At 39.8% G+C, this 17,521-nt stretch overlaps 2 protein-coding genes across 4 annotated transcripts; both read right to left on the bottom strand.

Annotated features, from left to right (window-relative positions):
- Positions 1–1,892: 1,892 nt before the first annotated feature.
- LOC306693877 (poly(rC)-binding protein 2-like) lies at positions 1,893–13,198 on the bottom strand (the record flags this gene model as incomplete). Of its 3 annotated transcripts, none has more annotated exons than XM_079156535.1 (14): positions 13,058–13,198; positions 12,165–12,200; positions 11,499–11,621; positions 10,558–10,581; positions 10,432–10,464; positions 10,142–10,258; positions 9,911–10,042; positions 9,628–9,756; positions 8,699–8,773; positions 8,008–8,049; positions 6,826–6,925; positions 5,845–5,897; positions 5,465–5,634; positions 1,893–3,121 (listed from the first exon to the last, which is right to left on the bottom strand). In XM_079156535.1, the coding sequence occupies exons 2-14, from the start codon at positions 12,174–12,176 to the stop codon at positions 3,085–3,087; spliced, it is 1,047 nt and encodes a 348-aa protein (XP_079012661.1). In that variant the 5' UTR covers positions 12,177–12,200; positions 13,058–13,198. The 3 variants fall into 3 exon arrangements, with proteins under 3 accessions (XP_079012661.1, XP_079012662.1, XP_079012660.1); XM_079156536.1 differs by having other exon boundaries at positions 6,826–6,898; XM_079156534.1 differs by lacking the exons at positions 1,893–3,121; positions 12,165–12,200 and adding an exon at positions 4,385–4,826 and having other exon boundaries at positions 5,845–5,931; positions 6,773–6,898.
- Positions 13,199–13,653: 455 nt separating this feature from the next.
- prr13 (proline rich 13) lies at positions 13,654–16,638 on the bottom strand. Its single transcript, XM_079156681.1, has 4 exons — positions 16,537–16,638; positions 15,581–15,626; positions 14,879–15,474; positions 13,654–14,245 (listed from the first exon to the last, which is right to left on the bottom strand). Exons 2-4 carry the CDS (start codon positions 15,594–15,596, stop codon positions 14,201–14,203), a joined length of 657 nt encoding a protein of 218 aa, XP_079012807.1. The 5' UTR covers positions 15,597–15,626; positions 16,537–16,638; the 3' UTR covers positions 13,654–14,200.
- Positions 16,639–17,521: the final 883 nt, after the last annotated feature.

The following is a 17,521-nucleotide window of genomic DNA, read 5'->3' as shown; positions in this document are numbered from 1 at the left end:
TGATATCCTGGGGGGGGGGGGGGGGGGGGGGGGGGGGTAAACTGGTCACAGTGATGTGAAACTGAAGTGGGGCACTAGCCGAGCTGACGTCATAGCAACTGGCCCAGGATCAGCTTTGCAAAAACACCTCAACAACCGAGGCCTCAGTCAAAGAAGCCATCCACACGACTGTCTATTAACGTCTCGTTTCATCTTCCATGTTGATTTGTATTTTTTATCTCCATCACGACAATGTGTCATTATTTCACTTCATGTCATATGAGAACGTGATTATAAGATCTTATCAGGGTGTCATTATATTCTAATGTTTCTATTGTCAACATCACTGGGACACCCGCCGATGTTGCTGCTTGCACTTAATTCATGAAATGTACTGATTTCCTCGTGATTATCGTGTCATATTGCATTTCCTCGCAAACCGTTACGCACTGACTAATTTATGGTTATTTTACAGTGAATTCATCGACATTCTTTAAAAAAAAAAACAATGTTTACATTTTTCATTTGTATCGTTTGCATTTTTTTTATTTATATTTGTGTCATGGATTATGTTTCCATTTTCTACCCCTGTGTTTTAATATCTATGTAAATATGTGATGTTGTAAAATGAACAAATTTTTAAAATGTGAGATTGTATAATTTAAAGGTGCTGATGTTTCTAATTAGGTGGCGCTACTCTATTTGAACCTCAAAAAAGCTTATGGTAGTAGAATGTACTGTAGCTGCTGTTCATGTCCGAGCATCAAAACACAGATAAAAGAGGAACATGTGAACAAAGAAAAAGCAATATGTCTGCTCCTGTCGTGTCACAGGTCAAAAGAACCGCAGCTGACTTCATTCAGGGCAGATGGGCTTTTTTTATTTGTATTGCAGTGTTGACTGTATTAAAATGCAATACCAGTTTGAAACCCCCTTTTTGAACATCTAGGGGTGTATATAGCATCAGAAAAGCATGCTTGTGATAAAGTATGTGTGGCTTTTTGGTCACTAGAATATTAGATCCATCCATTGAAAAAAAGACAAAAGACTGGAGACATGAAGGCATATGGATGACAGGGACACAAAACACAAAGCTATTTCTGGCTCATCTGTGGCAGAAGATGGCAGAAATTACATTTAGCTTAATCAGTATTGCTGAAAAATGTGGAACCCAATTTAGCAGTTCTTCCTGTCCACTCTCAAAAATAAAACTTTGTGCCTAAAAATGAGGCCTGTGATATCATGATTTGGCCACTTTTACTTAATGCCTTCTCCCCATTACAGCATTTTCATTTAGATGGTGATGCTTTACATCGTTTTACAGAAATGTCTCTGCCATTGCCCGACTCCTCACCAGCTAAACTTTTGGCTAACAGATGGTAATTATTTTACTACTGTGCAAAGGCTCCTTCATAAGACAGTGTGATACATAAAACTCTGGTTTTTGATGTACTTGTGTCCCTTGACAAGCCTTCTTGTGTGCATGTGGTTCAATCTGACTGCACAACAGCAAACTGCATCCTGTTCCACTACTTTATGACTGATCAGGTTCCACTCAATAAGCTAGAAAAGGCAGCTTTGTTTTTTAAATCTGGTGTTAAGTTTTGAACTTTCAATTTGTTTTAAACAGATTGTGCCCCTAATAGTTTAAGCTAGGACTCTTCCTGCAGGATAAAACGTTGCCAAAAAGCAAAACTACTGCCCTCTAGTGTCTCGATTGTGGAGGTACTTGTGTTTCTGGTGATGCTGATTGAAAAAAAAAACCTGTACGAACCGAAACGTTTGCTTTTTCTATTATTGTAACTGTACAATAAATATATTTAAGAAACAATTTAAATTAAAATCCAACCTATAAAATCTCTTCACTTGTGTGTTCAGTATACTTCAGCCGGTGACAAAATCTTCAAGACAAGTTGTGGTTTGAGCATTTCACATCTTTATTTCAGTTTGTTTTTTTAAACAATGTTGTGGCACCCAGGTCTACAGTCTGAAAACGTGCACAAAAGTTTTGCTTTCCTGCAAATAAAAAATAAAATCATTTTCTGAGCAAAGCAAAGAGCAGGAAACTAGTGTTAACTCACAACCCTTTCTTTGTCTAGTTCCAGAGCTCCAATCATTTCATTTGTCAGCCTCATCACATCCAATAGACAGATCACTCAGTTTACAGGAGTTAATCCCCCTTTGGTAGTTTAAAAAAAAATATTTCCTCCATTTAAAACAAATATTCCAACATTTTTGTTTTAGTATATATATCAGTCTTTACAAAAAAAGTGAGGAGAACCCTCTGCTTCCGATTCCTAGAGCCAAGCCCAAATCACCCCAAAACCTCCCATCCCAACAAAATTTGAACACATGATCTCAGGACTAGGAGAGGGGGAAAACGGGAATGACGTGTAGAGAAGGGGGAAATTGACATACGTAGTGATACACATTTCAAATGATCTGGATAAATTTAATCAAGAGTGTTAAAACATTTGTTATGGTAACCAAACATAATAATCGGTGACAGCATTCTCAGTGACACGAGTGTAGTCAATGTTACAAGAACTTCAAATTGAAAAGGTGACAAAGGGGGCGAATGATGTGTATGTTTAAAGCAAGTGAGTATGGACGTAAAATAGACAGGTCGACTTTGTGGAACTGGGTGAGGAAAGGGGGGCGTGTATATATAAACACAGAATAAAAGTCACTCTATTCTTGATAAGTTTTTTATTTTTCCTTTTTAAAGAAAAAAAAAAAAAAATGACTGTACAGAACTAAATCTATATGCCTATTCATAGTTTTCAAACTCTACTCCTCTGTGATGGTAACGAAAGAAAAAAGGGAAGATAGAGGGGAAACATTGAAAAAAGAAGTAATAAATCATTAAAACCTCCAACCAGACTCAAAAAGGGAATTAAAAACCTAATTGTTTGCTTCTTTCGACTAAAACCAAAACAAATGAAATAAATAATGAACTCAGCAGATCAAATCAGTGGCGGTTGAAATGATTTCAAATGAGGAAGAGGCAGCATAATATATAAACTCTTAAGTTGGATAGTTGCATTGACTGCTTTATGGTGGCCGATGATATAAAAGTGAGATTTAGTGCAGATGCAGTGTGTATCAGTTGGCTGCCAGTCCTGTGGCCTCAGAGGAAAGCCTGGAGAGACAGAGAGACACCCGGAGAGAGAATAAGGCATGCAATCAGACAGGCAAGATAAATGTCATTTACAGTACATTACATTATTAGAATAAATTGCTAGATACGGTTCATCAATACATTGATTTCAGGAAAGGTATGCTCGGATATAAAAAGAGAATTACTTCAGTTTGGCTGCTCCTCTTCTCAACAGCCGTTAAGAGTCAGCTCTCAAACTGATACTTCATTGTTTTATAAAGCAGTTTTAAAGTTCTACATCTTCAGAAACATGCTTACTCGCATTCTTAGAGAATTAAGATTGATAGTAACCAGTTAGCTTAGCATAAAGAACTGGGAACAAGGTAGCTTCATTCTGTCCAAAGATAACAGAATTGTACTACCAGCCCCTCTAAAGCTCACTGATTAGCACAACAACAACAAAATGCAGTAACTTCAGGAAGTCACTGCTTCTGGCCATGAAACGGTCTGATAACCCAAGTAAAACCACAATGTGTTGGCTTTGTATTTTATTACTAATCTTTAGCGGCGCTATTACTTTGGACAGAGCCTGGCTACTTGTTTGCAGTCTTTCTGTTAAGCTGGCCATTGCTACATATTTAACGTATAGACATGAGAGTGATATTCATCTTCTCAACTAACTCAACAGAAGATGGAAATAAGTATTTCCCAAAGTGTCAACTATTCCTTTAAAGCGAAGCTTTAACTGGTTGGATGTTTTAGTATTTTTCACATCACTACAATCCTCTGAATAAAGGGTGGTTTGGCGCCGTTGATACCTGAGGGCAGATTTACTTGGAATTGAAATTACAATTGCTTCATTTATAGGCAAAAAGTAAATAAAACCAACATGATACATATACTCTCCATTATAAACGGCCGACAATGGTCACTTAAAATTCACTAGAAGAAAACTATTCCCATAAATACAATATGACATCTTAAAGAGAGCCGCTACCTGAGCAGAGCTTACACAAAGAGACAAACGCTTCAGTAAAACCAGTGAAGGAATTCACCGTCCATGCTAAGTTCAAAGTCATTTAAAAATAGAATGCACTCAACATGTCTTATCTTTAAGAGACAGGCCAAATCAAGCTACAGATATCCATTTTATAAATATGGCAGCAGCCATTTGTCTGGCTGTTTAACACTGTGCATTCGTTTTCTGTAGGAAGCGTGGCACAGCCAGATACAAAAGCAAGTGCGGGTACAGACAACAGAGAGCATCGTCAGTACTTTAGTAGTAGATGACTTATGTTTCCTTGGTTAGTAAGGGGAAAGCCTTCGCCTTTTAGACTTGGAGCTCAGCTCGGGGGCGATTTTGGGCTCGGCAGGTATTGGGTGTGCGGGGTTACTGGCCCCGCTGACAACATGGAGGGCCAGGAGAGGGAGGGGCTTGAGACTGAGGAGACTTGACACACAGGCAGGAGAGCTGGGGAGCAGGGAATCAGTGGAAGAGGAGGAGGAGGAGGAAGAGGAGGGAGGAGGCGGCCCTGGAGCCAACAAGGACAGAGGGATGGAGGCTGAGGGGGGCACCACACAGGAGGAAGAGGAGGAGGAGGAGGAAGAGATAGCAGCAGAGGAGGTGGTGGTAGTAGCAGTAGTAGTAGTGGTGGTAGTAGCAGTAGTAGAGGTGGAGGGAGAGCACAGGCTGGTCTGTTCAGGGTTCAAGGAGGAGGAGGAGGGAGGAGGTTTAGAGGACTCTACACTGTAGAAAGAGAGACAAGGAGAGAGGGACAACACAGTCGGGATGGGTCACAGGGTAGGCTGGTGAGCAATGGGTGGGACGGGGGAGGGGGGGGCAGTGGTAGGAAGGGGGGTGAGGGAGTTGTGTGGGTGGGGGGGGGGGAGATCACTCAGGGATGTGATCAAAACAAGACAAAAAGCTTCATTAGAAACAAATGTGTCAATCCAAAAAGGAAAAGGAGAATTTAAAAAAAAATCTCCAGTGATTGATGTGAAGCCAAGTGAAGAGTAGAATAAAGGAACAGGCAGACTAAGACAGAGCTAGCAACACTAACAGTAGCCAAAACAATGACCATAAACCAAATCATTTCAACACAAATCCACATTAAAAAGGTCAATGCAGCAGGTAGGCCTGTTCTATACTTGCACACGATATCGGGTACATAAGCTTTATTATTCTTTACTGGATTACTGTAGTACAGGAGAAAGCTGATCAAGCTAGGCCAAAGACAGTGTTTTCTTTAAAATGTATAGACTACATTTTAAACAAACTGACCGTAACACAGCACTACACGTTCAACGTTTCGCTCTTTAAAGCCTGTGACTGAATGAATCACCTGTTGAGAGCTGACAAAGTAAACCACCGATTGATTATCTCACCTGGCGTTGATGAGGTACTCCGCCAGACTGATGCTGGCAGGCGAGCCAGTGATGGTGACCTGGCGGTCAGTCGATCCATCCACTGGATTTGCAATCTTGATCTGGGCGCCCGACATTTGCCTGATCTCGTTGATCTTGGCTCCCTGGCGGCCGATGATGCACCCAATAAGCTGCAGTGGAGAAGAGCAGGGACGTTAAGTGAGAGGAATGAGGAATAGACAAAGAACACATGCCTCTGGTAAAGTTAGCAACTTGGGAGGTAACAAGCTTGAATAACGCTTATTCTTATTAGAGCGTTTGTTTGGATTTTTTGTGGGTTTGATCCCAGTTACCACAAATACAGCAGAACAGTGATGAAAAGCACCATTTGAAGCACTTACATCATTTGGAATGGTCATCTCATGGGAACTGGTTTGAGCAGAAGCATCTATCCCTGAAAAGAAAGAAAGAGTTATAACCAACAATGACTGAATAATCAAAAGGAGTATGTGTAGAACCTGGCTGACAGAACATCAAATGTCATAATTAACTAATTCCATATTTATCACATCTCTAGCGATGGTGTAGTTTGTGGCATTTGTGTACATTAAATTGTATTACATGTCAATGAAATGGACAAAATATTAGGAACACCTTCAACTAGGTATGGGTTTTTTCTGGTTAATTTTGCTTTCAATGGCCTGACAACCATTAACCAGTCGGTTAATTTTTAAGGAAAAAACACGAAATGACATGAAATAAAAAACGTCTTTCTTCTTTTAATTCGGCACTCCATTGACCCAATGAGCTTCGGCAACAGATTTCGAAGCGCTGTCCATTTAGAGGTGCTGAAATGTTTTGCTTTTCATATGATTTTCTGTTGGCTTTGCTGAAGTTTATTGCCACATTTTGATCAAATCATCGTTTAGGTTGCACCGATCGCTATCAGTCGGTATTTGTTCTAAATGGTTTTCAACCCTGATTTTCCTGCTCTTTCGCCTGCTCCTAAATTTCCCCAGGAGCGACACAGCTGGACACACACGCCAAAAAATAAATTTGTTGTGAGCAGTTTGATGTTGGAACAACAACATAGTTTCTACATCAAATTGCTCACCGGTCTGTGGATTATTGGGAGTAACCGGGTCATGATTTCTGGAATGGGACATTGCTGCCGAGTCTTTCAAATACTGCCATACAGTCTTCTTGGGTGAACTGTCCCTTTAAGTTATTAAGAGTCAAATTTGAGTTTGAGTTTGAGTTTTGAGATTTGAGTTTGAGAAACCAAAACATTTGATTATTTTGCAACAAATCCGGACTTTTGGGGCTGACGAGTTGACAACATGTTGCATTTGAAAGCCCGTGGGCCTTGTTGTGCTGCCTACCAGTGAATCCCTGGTTGCTTGGTGCAATGGGGAAGGGGCTCTGCTGCATGGCCAGCTGGTGAAGCTTGGTGAGCTGTGGAGAGATAGCAGCAGAGGAAGACTGTGAGAGTGACAGAGAGGGCAGGGAGAGAAATGGAGGAAATGGAAAACACAGGAAGAGGGAAAAACAGAACAAAAACAGAGCACAGTCAGTACAGACAGCTACACAAAGAACCTCCGCAAAAACACACCGCGGCGTGTATGTCTCTTATACTTCCACAAAACTCTACTCAACTGTCTGAAAATCAATGTGTTTTAATGACTTGTCTATGTGGGGTACCCCATAGGTATTCCTCCAAAGTGCAGGCTGCATCTCTTGGTAATGCTTTCTCGCAGTCGTCAGGGTCAGAGCAAAGTCACAATACACAAGGGAGGGAGCTCTCAATGTGGAGGAGATTTCCTAATCATCACTAATACAAGACCCAAACATGAACGGAGAAAATCTTAACTTAGCGTCGCACTTTAACACTAAATCTGTGGAAGGGTTGATTTAAGGAAGAGATGACAGGTTTCTGTGTACAGATTCTAGTTTAAAAAAAACAAAAACTGCTGTCGGTATTACATAATCACACTTTTTAATGAAACTATATATCTATATATAATATTCAGTGGTATCTATGACTAATAATCAACAGTCTATCACATCCAATGCTCCTGATAGAACATCTAAAGCTCATTAAAAAGAGAGAAGGATAAATTTAGCAGAGAGACAAGTTGGCAGAGTACAGCGTAATGATGAAGAGGAGGGGGGGGGGGCAACATATTTATCTGGGACAGACTAATGAATGAGGCACGTTAAACAAGACAGAGAAATAAAAAGGAAAACACAGAAAACAGTGAGCAGCAGGAACAGATTATTATTCATGGGACAGTGGAGAGTCTGGACAAACACAAACAGCAAATGTCGGTTTAATTAACTGACTGCCAGTCACATGACTAACATGAAGTACAAACAGTGCTGCTCTCTAAATGACACAATAGGATAATAGTAGGTCGAAAACCAAATTAGGGGCAAGTTTAGCTACAGTTACAGGCTGTAAAATGAGGCGTGTGTAGGTGGGTTGGCGGTTGCACATTTTTGGAGAAGGACAGTTGTAATTATGGGTGGGAGTGATGGGGTCATATAAAAATATCTGCACTTACATCTGGCTGCGGAATCGCGTGCTGTCCTTGTACGGCATACGCCTGAAACAAACAAAAACAAAGCTTTCATGGGCCTCACATCTGATTTGGGTCAAGTTACCGCTCCAGCTCTCCGATAGCTCTAGAAGACTTTAACACACCAACGCCTGTTCTGAACTGATATCATTTAAGAATATCAACACATGTGTCTTGTTCAAAGTCTCCACATTTCAGGGAAAAGAGAAATCTTTAGAGACATTACGGTGTAATTAAGGGTTAGGTTTTTCTTCTTTTCAAAAGGATAAAAAGGTATTTAGTGATATTAAAGACCTTGTAATGTTAAGCCAACAAGCACCAGAAAGCATGTTGGTTCAAACCAACAATGGTGGGAACTTTAACATTAAACTAACAAACAAAGAGAAGGTCATTTACAAAACTGGTTAAGGTTTTATGGTCATCCATTTTAGGCTCTTCAAAGAATCAGCAAAAGCAGCTTTGGTTAAAACCCTGCACAGTAACTCATAACTATTGTGGTCGTGACCAATCAAATCCATGAGGAAAAACTGGAATTATCACTCAACGTGTTTCTTACTTTGAGTGAAATATATTCTGAGCCTTTCACCTCACATCAATATTTCCAAGTACATAATATTCTGCATAGATATGCAAAAAGACTCATGAATAAAAGGGTGTTGACTGGTGTCGTATGTACCTGTCCGCCTGCGAAGATGACGGGGGATCCTGAAGGCTTGGGTCGGTAGGGGATAGTGACCCCCTTAGGGGGAGACTGCAGAGGAGACAAAGAAGGTGGATGTGTTATTATATTGCTACCCATGTAATCATAGAATTGGAGCAAAATCAATTAAAACAGGGGACGTTGTAGTCAAAATGTCCGACCCGATACCTAAACTTGCGTATGTGCTAATACAGACTACTGTACCAATTACCAGTGCATTACAAACAAAACAGTTACAGATCATAATTTGCTCTGTAATATCTATTTTACATCTTTAAATAACTGTATATGTTCCAGTTTATTGCCAGAGCGTTAATTTTACAAGATAACATTTGAACACATCAGGATTTACCTTTACCCATTTTCACTGAATAGAGCTTGAACTCATGTTACTCAATGCAACCTCAACGCAAAATAGGGTGCACGAGTGTTTAACCACAGGTGTGTAGTACTAGTTGGCACATGTGCAGTACCAATCGAACAGGAAGTATGGATTGACAAATGTTATTGTACCAGTGTAGCGTAAATGAGCTGATGGATCATATGATTAAGTGATATTCTGTAAGCGCATCGACTCACATACTCCCCGATACCCAAACCAACAGTTTAGGCTGTATTGGAGGCATTTCCAATATCGGTACAACTATAAAACTAGTGAAGCTATCTAAATAAATGTGACAGCTCATTAGCTTTGGATTTTCAATAATATAGTCATCCTTCAAAGGTTACTACAACAATATTTTGAATATTTCCCTTTAGTGATTTTATAATAGCTTTACAGTTTTAATCCTGTAAATCGAGACAAACCCCCGGAGCCAAAAACCCAGAAATCACACAATTTTACAATTTTAAAAGGTCAACAACTGCCACTTAATCAGCTTCAGAGCTTCCATGAGTCTACTTACCTCAAGCATGACCACACAGATCTGCTTCACACACTCAATTATCGACTGGGGGGTTCCAGCAATGGTGATTGCTCGCTCTGTGGAGTTGGGCAGCATGTCTCCTGCCACTTGTACCTGAGCACCAGTTGACTGGAACAAACGGAGTGAAATGAGAATTCAAGACCTGCTGTGCATCAGTGTTTGATGCACTAAACTCCGCAGGTAGAACGGTGACAAGACAGCTAATGCTGAAAAGGGTTCGGGCTCGTATTGTTTTGCATTTAATTCTCTTTTCTAGGCATACTTCTCGAATTTCCTTGATCTTGCAGCCACCTTTCCCGATGAGGGAGCCACACTGGCTGGCAGGCACCACAATGCGTAGGGTCACTGGGGGCTTGCTGGTTGCTGTGCTGTTTGTCATTGAGCTGCTTATGTCCTGGAATAAATACATGACAGATGATGGTTAATCTGGTTTGTGTTGGGGCTGGTTGCTGCCGACCTGTGAATTCATAAATCAGCATAATTTGTGACCGACCTCTTCCAGCTTTTCAATAATCATGGAGAATGCCTTAAAGATGGCCGTGGTTGGACCTGCCAGAGTAATGATCCTCTCCGGACAGTTGCCCTCAGAGATGTTGATGCGAGCACCGCTCTACAGACAGAGAAAAGAGCGAGGACTTAAAAAGAAGACATTTTGAAGAACTTGCTATGGTGAAGACAAATCTGTGGCCGCTTATAATAAAAATAAAAGCCGGCTTCTTACTAATTATATTTGTTTGCACTTTACCATAACTAGAATAAAGAAATAAGAAAAAGAGACCTCACCTCTTCTCTCATCTTCTTCACAGATTCACCTTTCTATTAGCAGAAAATCAAAGTCACTCATTATCAATTAAAAACACAGATCTTCAAACAATGACAATCAAAATATTGTAGTAAATAGCAGCTTACCTTTCCGATTATACTTCCGACTTCCTAAAATAGGAAGAGATAATGTTTCATTAGGCTCATTAATCACCTTTTTTACACCAGTCATTGTTTACTACTTGGACACATCTAACCTATCTAGCTACAGCTTGCATAGTTCATCAGGTAATGAAGGAAACTTCATTAAATAAGGCTCTATGGTTTCCCCAACACTTCACCAAGTCAAACAGTTGTCACTGTAAGCACTAAACAGCCTCATCAATAATCAAGTCCCTGTCTTTGTAGCACGGGCAGTTTGTGTTTCTGTCTAAATCTACAGACTCAAGATGCTGTTGTTGACCACGGTGGGATCCAGCATGCAGTCAGTACTCAGTATCTGTAGGCTGCTAATGCCTAGCTAGTGCCGGGGCTCTTATTTTGGATGCTACGAGCTAGCAGAGCTTTTAGAGGATCATTTTTTGGATGCATCACAGTGTGATATGTCCGCAGTATAAGAGGACGTTACAGAGTCAGATTTTGAGCAGCCACTTTTTGCCACTTGGCATCTAAGCATTTGAAACCACAACAACAGGCCACGGTGGGGTTCAAAGCTGCAACAAGTGCATGGATATGCTGCTGTGAAAGCCAGATTGATTTGTGACAACGGCGAATGTAATCTCATGCCTCCTGGTTGCAGTTTTTTACCAAGTGTCTGGCGTTAATAAGACCATTTAATCTTTCAAGGGGCTCTGTGATCATGCAGGGGAGGGTGATCTGAGAGAGTGATGAGTTAAACTCTGCTCATAGCAAAAAAGACGACCATATTGTGAGTCCAACTATTTTTTTTTGTGACAAAGACGAAACAAGGTCCATCTCAACACATCAATGTCCCTGCCTTTTATACATCCCTGAGCAGCTTCATCTCCATGAATATAACGTCATAGACTATTAGAGTGCCGACACGTGCAGCTTATGGGTGACCTCACCTTGCCGTGCATGAGCAGCCTAATGGTAAGGGTGACATTGAGCCCTCCTTCAATCACACCGGAGTCCATAACTGCAACCTGGTCGTCCGTACAGAACTGGGGTCTTTGGTCACCGAGATGGCTCTAAAAAAGGACATAGTAGACAAGAAATGATATACCAAGGAGGATGACCTCATGGGACTGAATTACAACACAGTAAAGAAAATAGAAAACACGTGGCATGGATGCAGATTAGGGTTAACAAAAGTAAGACGTGTGGTGTGCCTCTAATTCAATGTATAACAAGTGGCCTGTTCACCAAAGAGGTAAATACTAAATCTCTCTCGTTAGAATAAACAATCCCACACACAGTGAGTTAGCAGTACACTACATAGTATTTACATGCTGGCACTGGCCAATACACAAATATCTGACCTCCTAAGATGTCTCACTGCTTAAGAATTGCATATTGATCAGTACTGCATATAGATATTACTACACTATATGGCCACAGATTTAAATGTGAGCATACATAAAGTATATAAAAAGGCCCGTATACACAGTTTAGCAATTACCTTATTTTGTCAAACTAAAACATGCACTTAAAAACACACCACACCATGTAACATACTTTAGCTAAATGTGTAATGTTGAACGAAAAATGTGCAAATAGATATGAGGTTATACCTGGTTTTCCATTAGACAAATGTCTCCTTAATGAACCTATTCAAAGAGAATATGATAGATCTGTGTCACAGCTCATGCTAACGTTGTTGCTTATGAATACTGATGCGTACTACAATGAATCGTATGAAACAGCTCAGGACTCACTTTCACTGTGCCAACTACACGCTGCTAGTTTGATGCATTTATTTTCAAACATCTGAGTGCTGCTCCGACCCAAGTTATATGACTCCAAACAAGTACATTAGCATTGAATCCAGCTCCATGCTAACTGAAAAACACATTGCTCGTATGCTAACGAGGTCTTCATTTGCGATGAATCAAGTTTATCAACACATTTACCGACTATTACTCCCCCATTACTGGACCTACATTTCCTAAAATACATTCATACATGTGTCCAGTATGACAAGCGGACATTTAAAGGCTTACTTTGCGCGTGTTGGTTAGTTCAAAGTAAGTCCATGAACTATTTACGCTTTTAGTGAGTCTGTTAGCCTTTTAGCATGTTGGTTTCTCACCGTGCTGGAAAAATGAATGGAGCATGCGTGCGCTACTTAGCTAAGCTAGCTAGTTAGCATAATTAGTCAACGTTATTAATAGCTGACCAAATATCAACAGCCGTGTAGCACTGTAGATGTGTCCTGGTTTGATAAAGTACATACGCTAAACAACAGACAGCAGGTTATTAAAGCCACATTAAGATCAAACTTCTCCCTAGCTAGCTAGCTAAGCTAGCCGAATGCTTCTGGACGGACAGACTGCGTGCTCATCATCGTGCGGCCTGTTAGCATGCTGGACAGCAAGCCGCTAGCTGCTGGGCGCGATTTCTTTCCGCTACTTCTGATCATAACAACTAATATTAAAAAAACACCAAATATCAGAGTAAAACTTACCTGATTAGTGTGCTGGAGGAGACCGGGGGGAGGGTTGGGGTTGTAAGGGTAGAAGGGGAGAGGTTCGGGAGGGTAGAGACCCGGGGGAGAGTTTAGAAAGGACTCGGGGAAGAGGGAAGAGTGATGTGAGATCGAGCTCCACTCCTTTACACAAAGACAACAAAACTATAACCTCTGAACTTTCGCCTTTCACCCATCCCAAACCCCCATCCTGAGTTTTGGTATGACCCACAGATGCCCAAAAATCGCGTCTATAAAGAAGTTATAGTAGCACACTTGTATTATGACATTATGCAACAACATGAAAGCGAAATGAAATAATGTCATAAAAAAATAAGTTTTTGCGCAAATTATACACATTATTCCATTTGTTTAAACAGGGAGCTCTGTTGTTGAAAGTAACTGATGGCCCACGTGTTTTTCATGTATTCAAAAATGAATCAACAAACAGGTGAATGCTTTACGAATGTTTCTAATATGTTCATATTTACAAACTTCAATAAGCTATCTAATAATAAGCACACTGGTGGGTGTAAAGTGTATTGCAACTCAGTTTTTAACTTCAAATATTTACCATCCTGGCAACAACAAATTGTGTTAGTCTTTTAATTCAAATGTATTTATTAAACAAGTTTGATTTAATTAAATTAATGCAGATACAAAGCAATGCAGAACAATGCATTCTGCAGTCATGTGTAGCAGTGAACACCAATTAGCATAAAATAGACATAATATCAGTATCATTCTCCATCTTAATCACTTCCTAAGAAAAGAGAGAAAAAAGCATAATATACATACATTCTTTTACTAAATCACAGTGTTAGATTTTCTCATCATTTAGCCCTTCTTCAAATTATTTCAATATATTTGTACACTAATGTACTTGTAGTGCAACATTTCACAAAAACACCACAAACTAGAGACATGATGGAATGCAAACAGCAAAATGCTGTGAAAATGTTTACAGCAACAGCGTATGCATGCATTTTTAGTGAGATATAACAACTTTTTAACTACCTTTATTTTATTTTCAATTTGTATGTCCTGTTTAAAGTGATAAGTATGACTTTAGTGTTTTATTTGTAATAGTAAGGTTGCACGTTTGTAATGCGACATTTCTGAAAACGCCTGGTGTCCTCAGTCTTAGTCACTACTGCTGCTGCTGCTGCTGCTGCTGCTGCTGGAGGACTGTGAAGAAAAGGAGAAAAATGATATACGATACACATTCATATTTTAATATAGTTTAAAACACAAACAGCAATTGTTTAAAAAGCATTTTGAAGATGTCACCCTTGGCAACCGTGATGGGCATTTTAAAGTATTTTCTAACATTTTACAAACCAAGCAATTCATTTATTATTTAACAAACTATCCCGCAGATTAATCAACAGTACAATGAATCCGTAGTTGCAGCAATATTTACCACAAATGTTGTAAAGAACATATAGCTTTACTTTCCATTATTATAATTGAGTGTTTTGTCTGTTCTCATAAAAGTCCGCAAAATGTTTCATAATACAATCTAGTAACTGGGTATAGTTTGTTTTGATGTGCCATGGCAACCTAATGATAATATATCTATATTACTCTTCAAGTACAATGTAAACCATGTATCTGCAGCTGTACTGCACTTTGCACCTGAGACATGAGTGCATTTCTTTTGTTCTGGTGTTTGCAACACTGATTTGCCTGAGGTTGGAGGCCTGGGCCTGAGGGACTTAGGCAGGTTAAAGTTTCATCTTGTTATCTAGTATTGGCATAACTACTTCACCTACAGGGAGAGTCATTTAAAACAATGTGGCATATCTGTAGACATCTCACCTTGCCATGTTTGTGACCCTTCGCCTTCTTCATCTTCTTCATCTTTTTCATCTTTTTGTGGCCTTTATGTCCAACCAACCCCATTCCCATTCCCATTCCCATTCCACCCAATCCTCCGGCACATGCTCCTGCCATGGGATTTAACCCTCCATGATGATGATCTTTGTGGTGACCTTTGTGACCTTTGTGATCTTTGTGATCTTTGTGATCTTTGTGATCTTTGTGGCCTTTATGGCCTTTTTCGTGACACCCTTTTGGAGAGTGCGGGTATGGACCTGGATGAGCACCTGCAGGTGGGACTAGTGGATATCCACCTGGAGCCATAGGATAAGGATGAGCTCCTGGAGCTCCATAAGGCATGGCCCCTGGAGGTACATGTGGCCCCATTGGGTTCATGCCCCCTGGATATTGCCCAGCTGGATATTGCCCAGCTGGATATTGCCCAGCTGGGAATTGCCCAGCTGGATATTGCCCAGCTGGGAATTGCCCAGGATGTGATGGTTGGGGGAAGAGTCCTGATGTAGGTGCAACATGATATGCAGGGTTGTAGCCAGGAGGGTAGGCAGGGTTTGATTGGCCCACTGGAGGGGGAGGACCTAATATAGATAAAAACACACATACACACATTATTTTTCAGAGCACCTATATCAACAGGCCTAAAAAAATAATGATATGCTGGTTATGTATAATATGATATCCCACCTTGATTTGGCCACATGGTTATGATATTCAGGTCTCAATCAAACTCCTGAGGAAACAATGAGAAAGTAAATGTAATTAATATTTGATTCAGTAAAATTACATTACAAGCAAAAAGCTATTATTACAAATGTAACTACACAGTATCTTATTATATAATTTAGTATGTGGGTGTTGATTCAATCCAAATCAAACAAGTCACCACACATGCTTTACATGACAATGTAGTTTCTGATCTGAGATGATATACTTTGTATATGTCACCACAACTGTTGTCAGATCTGCTATCCATGCTGTATGCAAATGTTCATAAGTAACTCAAAATATTAAAATCAGTTTTCAAGAGTTTCCAATACCTTTTGTCAACATAGCTGTAGATATTCTGTACTTTATCTTACAGTATCAATGGCCAAGAACAAACCCTCGAATTGCTTGTTTTGTCCACCAAAGAGTTCAAAACCCCCAAAGGCTCTTTTATGAATGGCTCAGATTGACATCATAAATAATATGATGTCAATCTGAGCCATTCATAAAAGTGGATCATAAATAATAAATAATATGATGTCAATCAGCTGATGAATTGACAGGCTAACTGTTTCAACTTTTCTATTGTGCCATGCGTTTTAGACTCTCTGTAAATGCACACTTAAAACAATACAGTCAATACAACAGTGACGGAATGAACGTTACCATCATGGGAGCTGAGGTTTGTTTTAAAACTTTATTACAACGACTAACAAAATACTTGAGCAACGAACTATACTCCGTGCAAACATTATGTACTTATTTTCAGACACATTACTTGATGCACCGATCACAACACAGTGGTCTAATGTCTCGACAACTAGACTTTCTTCATTTAAATCACAAAGCTCGAAATGATCTGATTGCTGTAGCTTCCGGTTGTTTTGTTTTGTACACGCTATTTATAATCAAAACTGTCAATTTCATAGGTTTACCTTGGAAACTTTCTTCAAGTTTGCTCTCTCAGTTCATCCGGAATGACGTTTTCCCTGTCTGTCTTCCGCATTGAGCTGCACGGAGGCAGCAATACAAATGCATCAGAAAGCCACGCCCGTTGTCAAAGGTTATACGCACGTCATTTACGTCATGGCAAAAGTCCAGCAAGCTCTGAAAAAGTTGATCGACGTGTTTCTGTGGTACAAAAGATACATGATTATGGTGTCCTCCCATTGGGAATGAGATATTTAAAAGGGAGGAGCCAAGTGGGGTTTGGCCATGACACACGCACACACGCACACACACACCTCTGACTTGGAATGACAAATAAATCAATTACGTCATGGATCAACAGTAATGTAAACAGCTACATACAACATATGGCTTTCTATAGCTATAATAATTTTAATTTGAACAAATATGATTTAAGAAAATCAAAGATGTTGGCAAAAATAACTCTAAGGTATCAATGTGCAACATTTTTTTACAAGTACCAACATACCTTTGACAGCAGATATTTTAACATGGCAGGAAAAACACAGCTGCACTTAATAACAATAGTGACGGCTATGTTCGATTTAGATATGTAAGCTTCAGAGTTTGTGATAAAGGCCTTTTTCACAGCTGATCATTTGACTTCAATATAGGAAAAAGCACAAGTGTTTCCAATAACACCAATGGTTCTGTTCAATTCAAGTACCCCATGACAGTGTGACAGTGAGGCAGCATGGACAAAACCAGGAAATCAAGGCAGCTAAAAGGAATTCAGCCATCATTCATTTTGTCATGCTTTTTGTACTTTGGCATGTCATAAACGCTTTCAGTAAAAAAAGAAAAGGCCTACTAACTGGTGTACTTAAATGTAACAGAGCAATCATTTACAGTAATAGCGCCACCTGTGATTTTCCTGCTATGACAAGTCAAAAAGTCTGCTGTGAAAAAGGCCTATTACTTTAAGTGTAACTAGTCCTACGTATCTTTATC

This window comes from Pholis gunnellus (assembly GCF_910591455.1).
Source record: "Pholis gunnellus genome assembly, chromosome: 3".
Lineage (NCBI taxonomy): Eukaryota > Metazoa > Chordata > Actinopteri > Perciformes > Pholidae > Pholis > Pholis gunnellus.
This window is presented reverse-complemented; position numbering and strand designations above follow the sequence as displayed.

Excerpts from the sequence above, each read along its gene's own strand:
- prr13 (XM_079156681.1), bottom strand. Across the intron at positions 14,246-14,878 it reads AGGGTCACAAACATGGCAAG|TCCTCCAGCAGCAGCAGCAG; the intron begins GTGAGATGTCTA and ends TTTTCTTCACAG.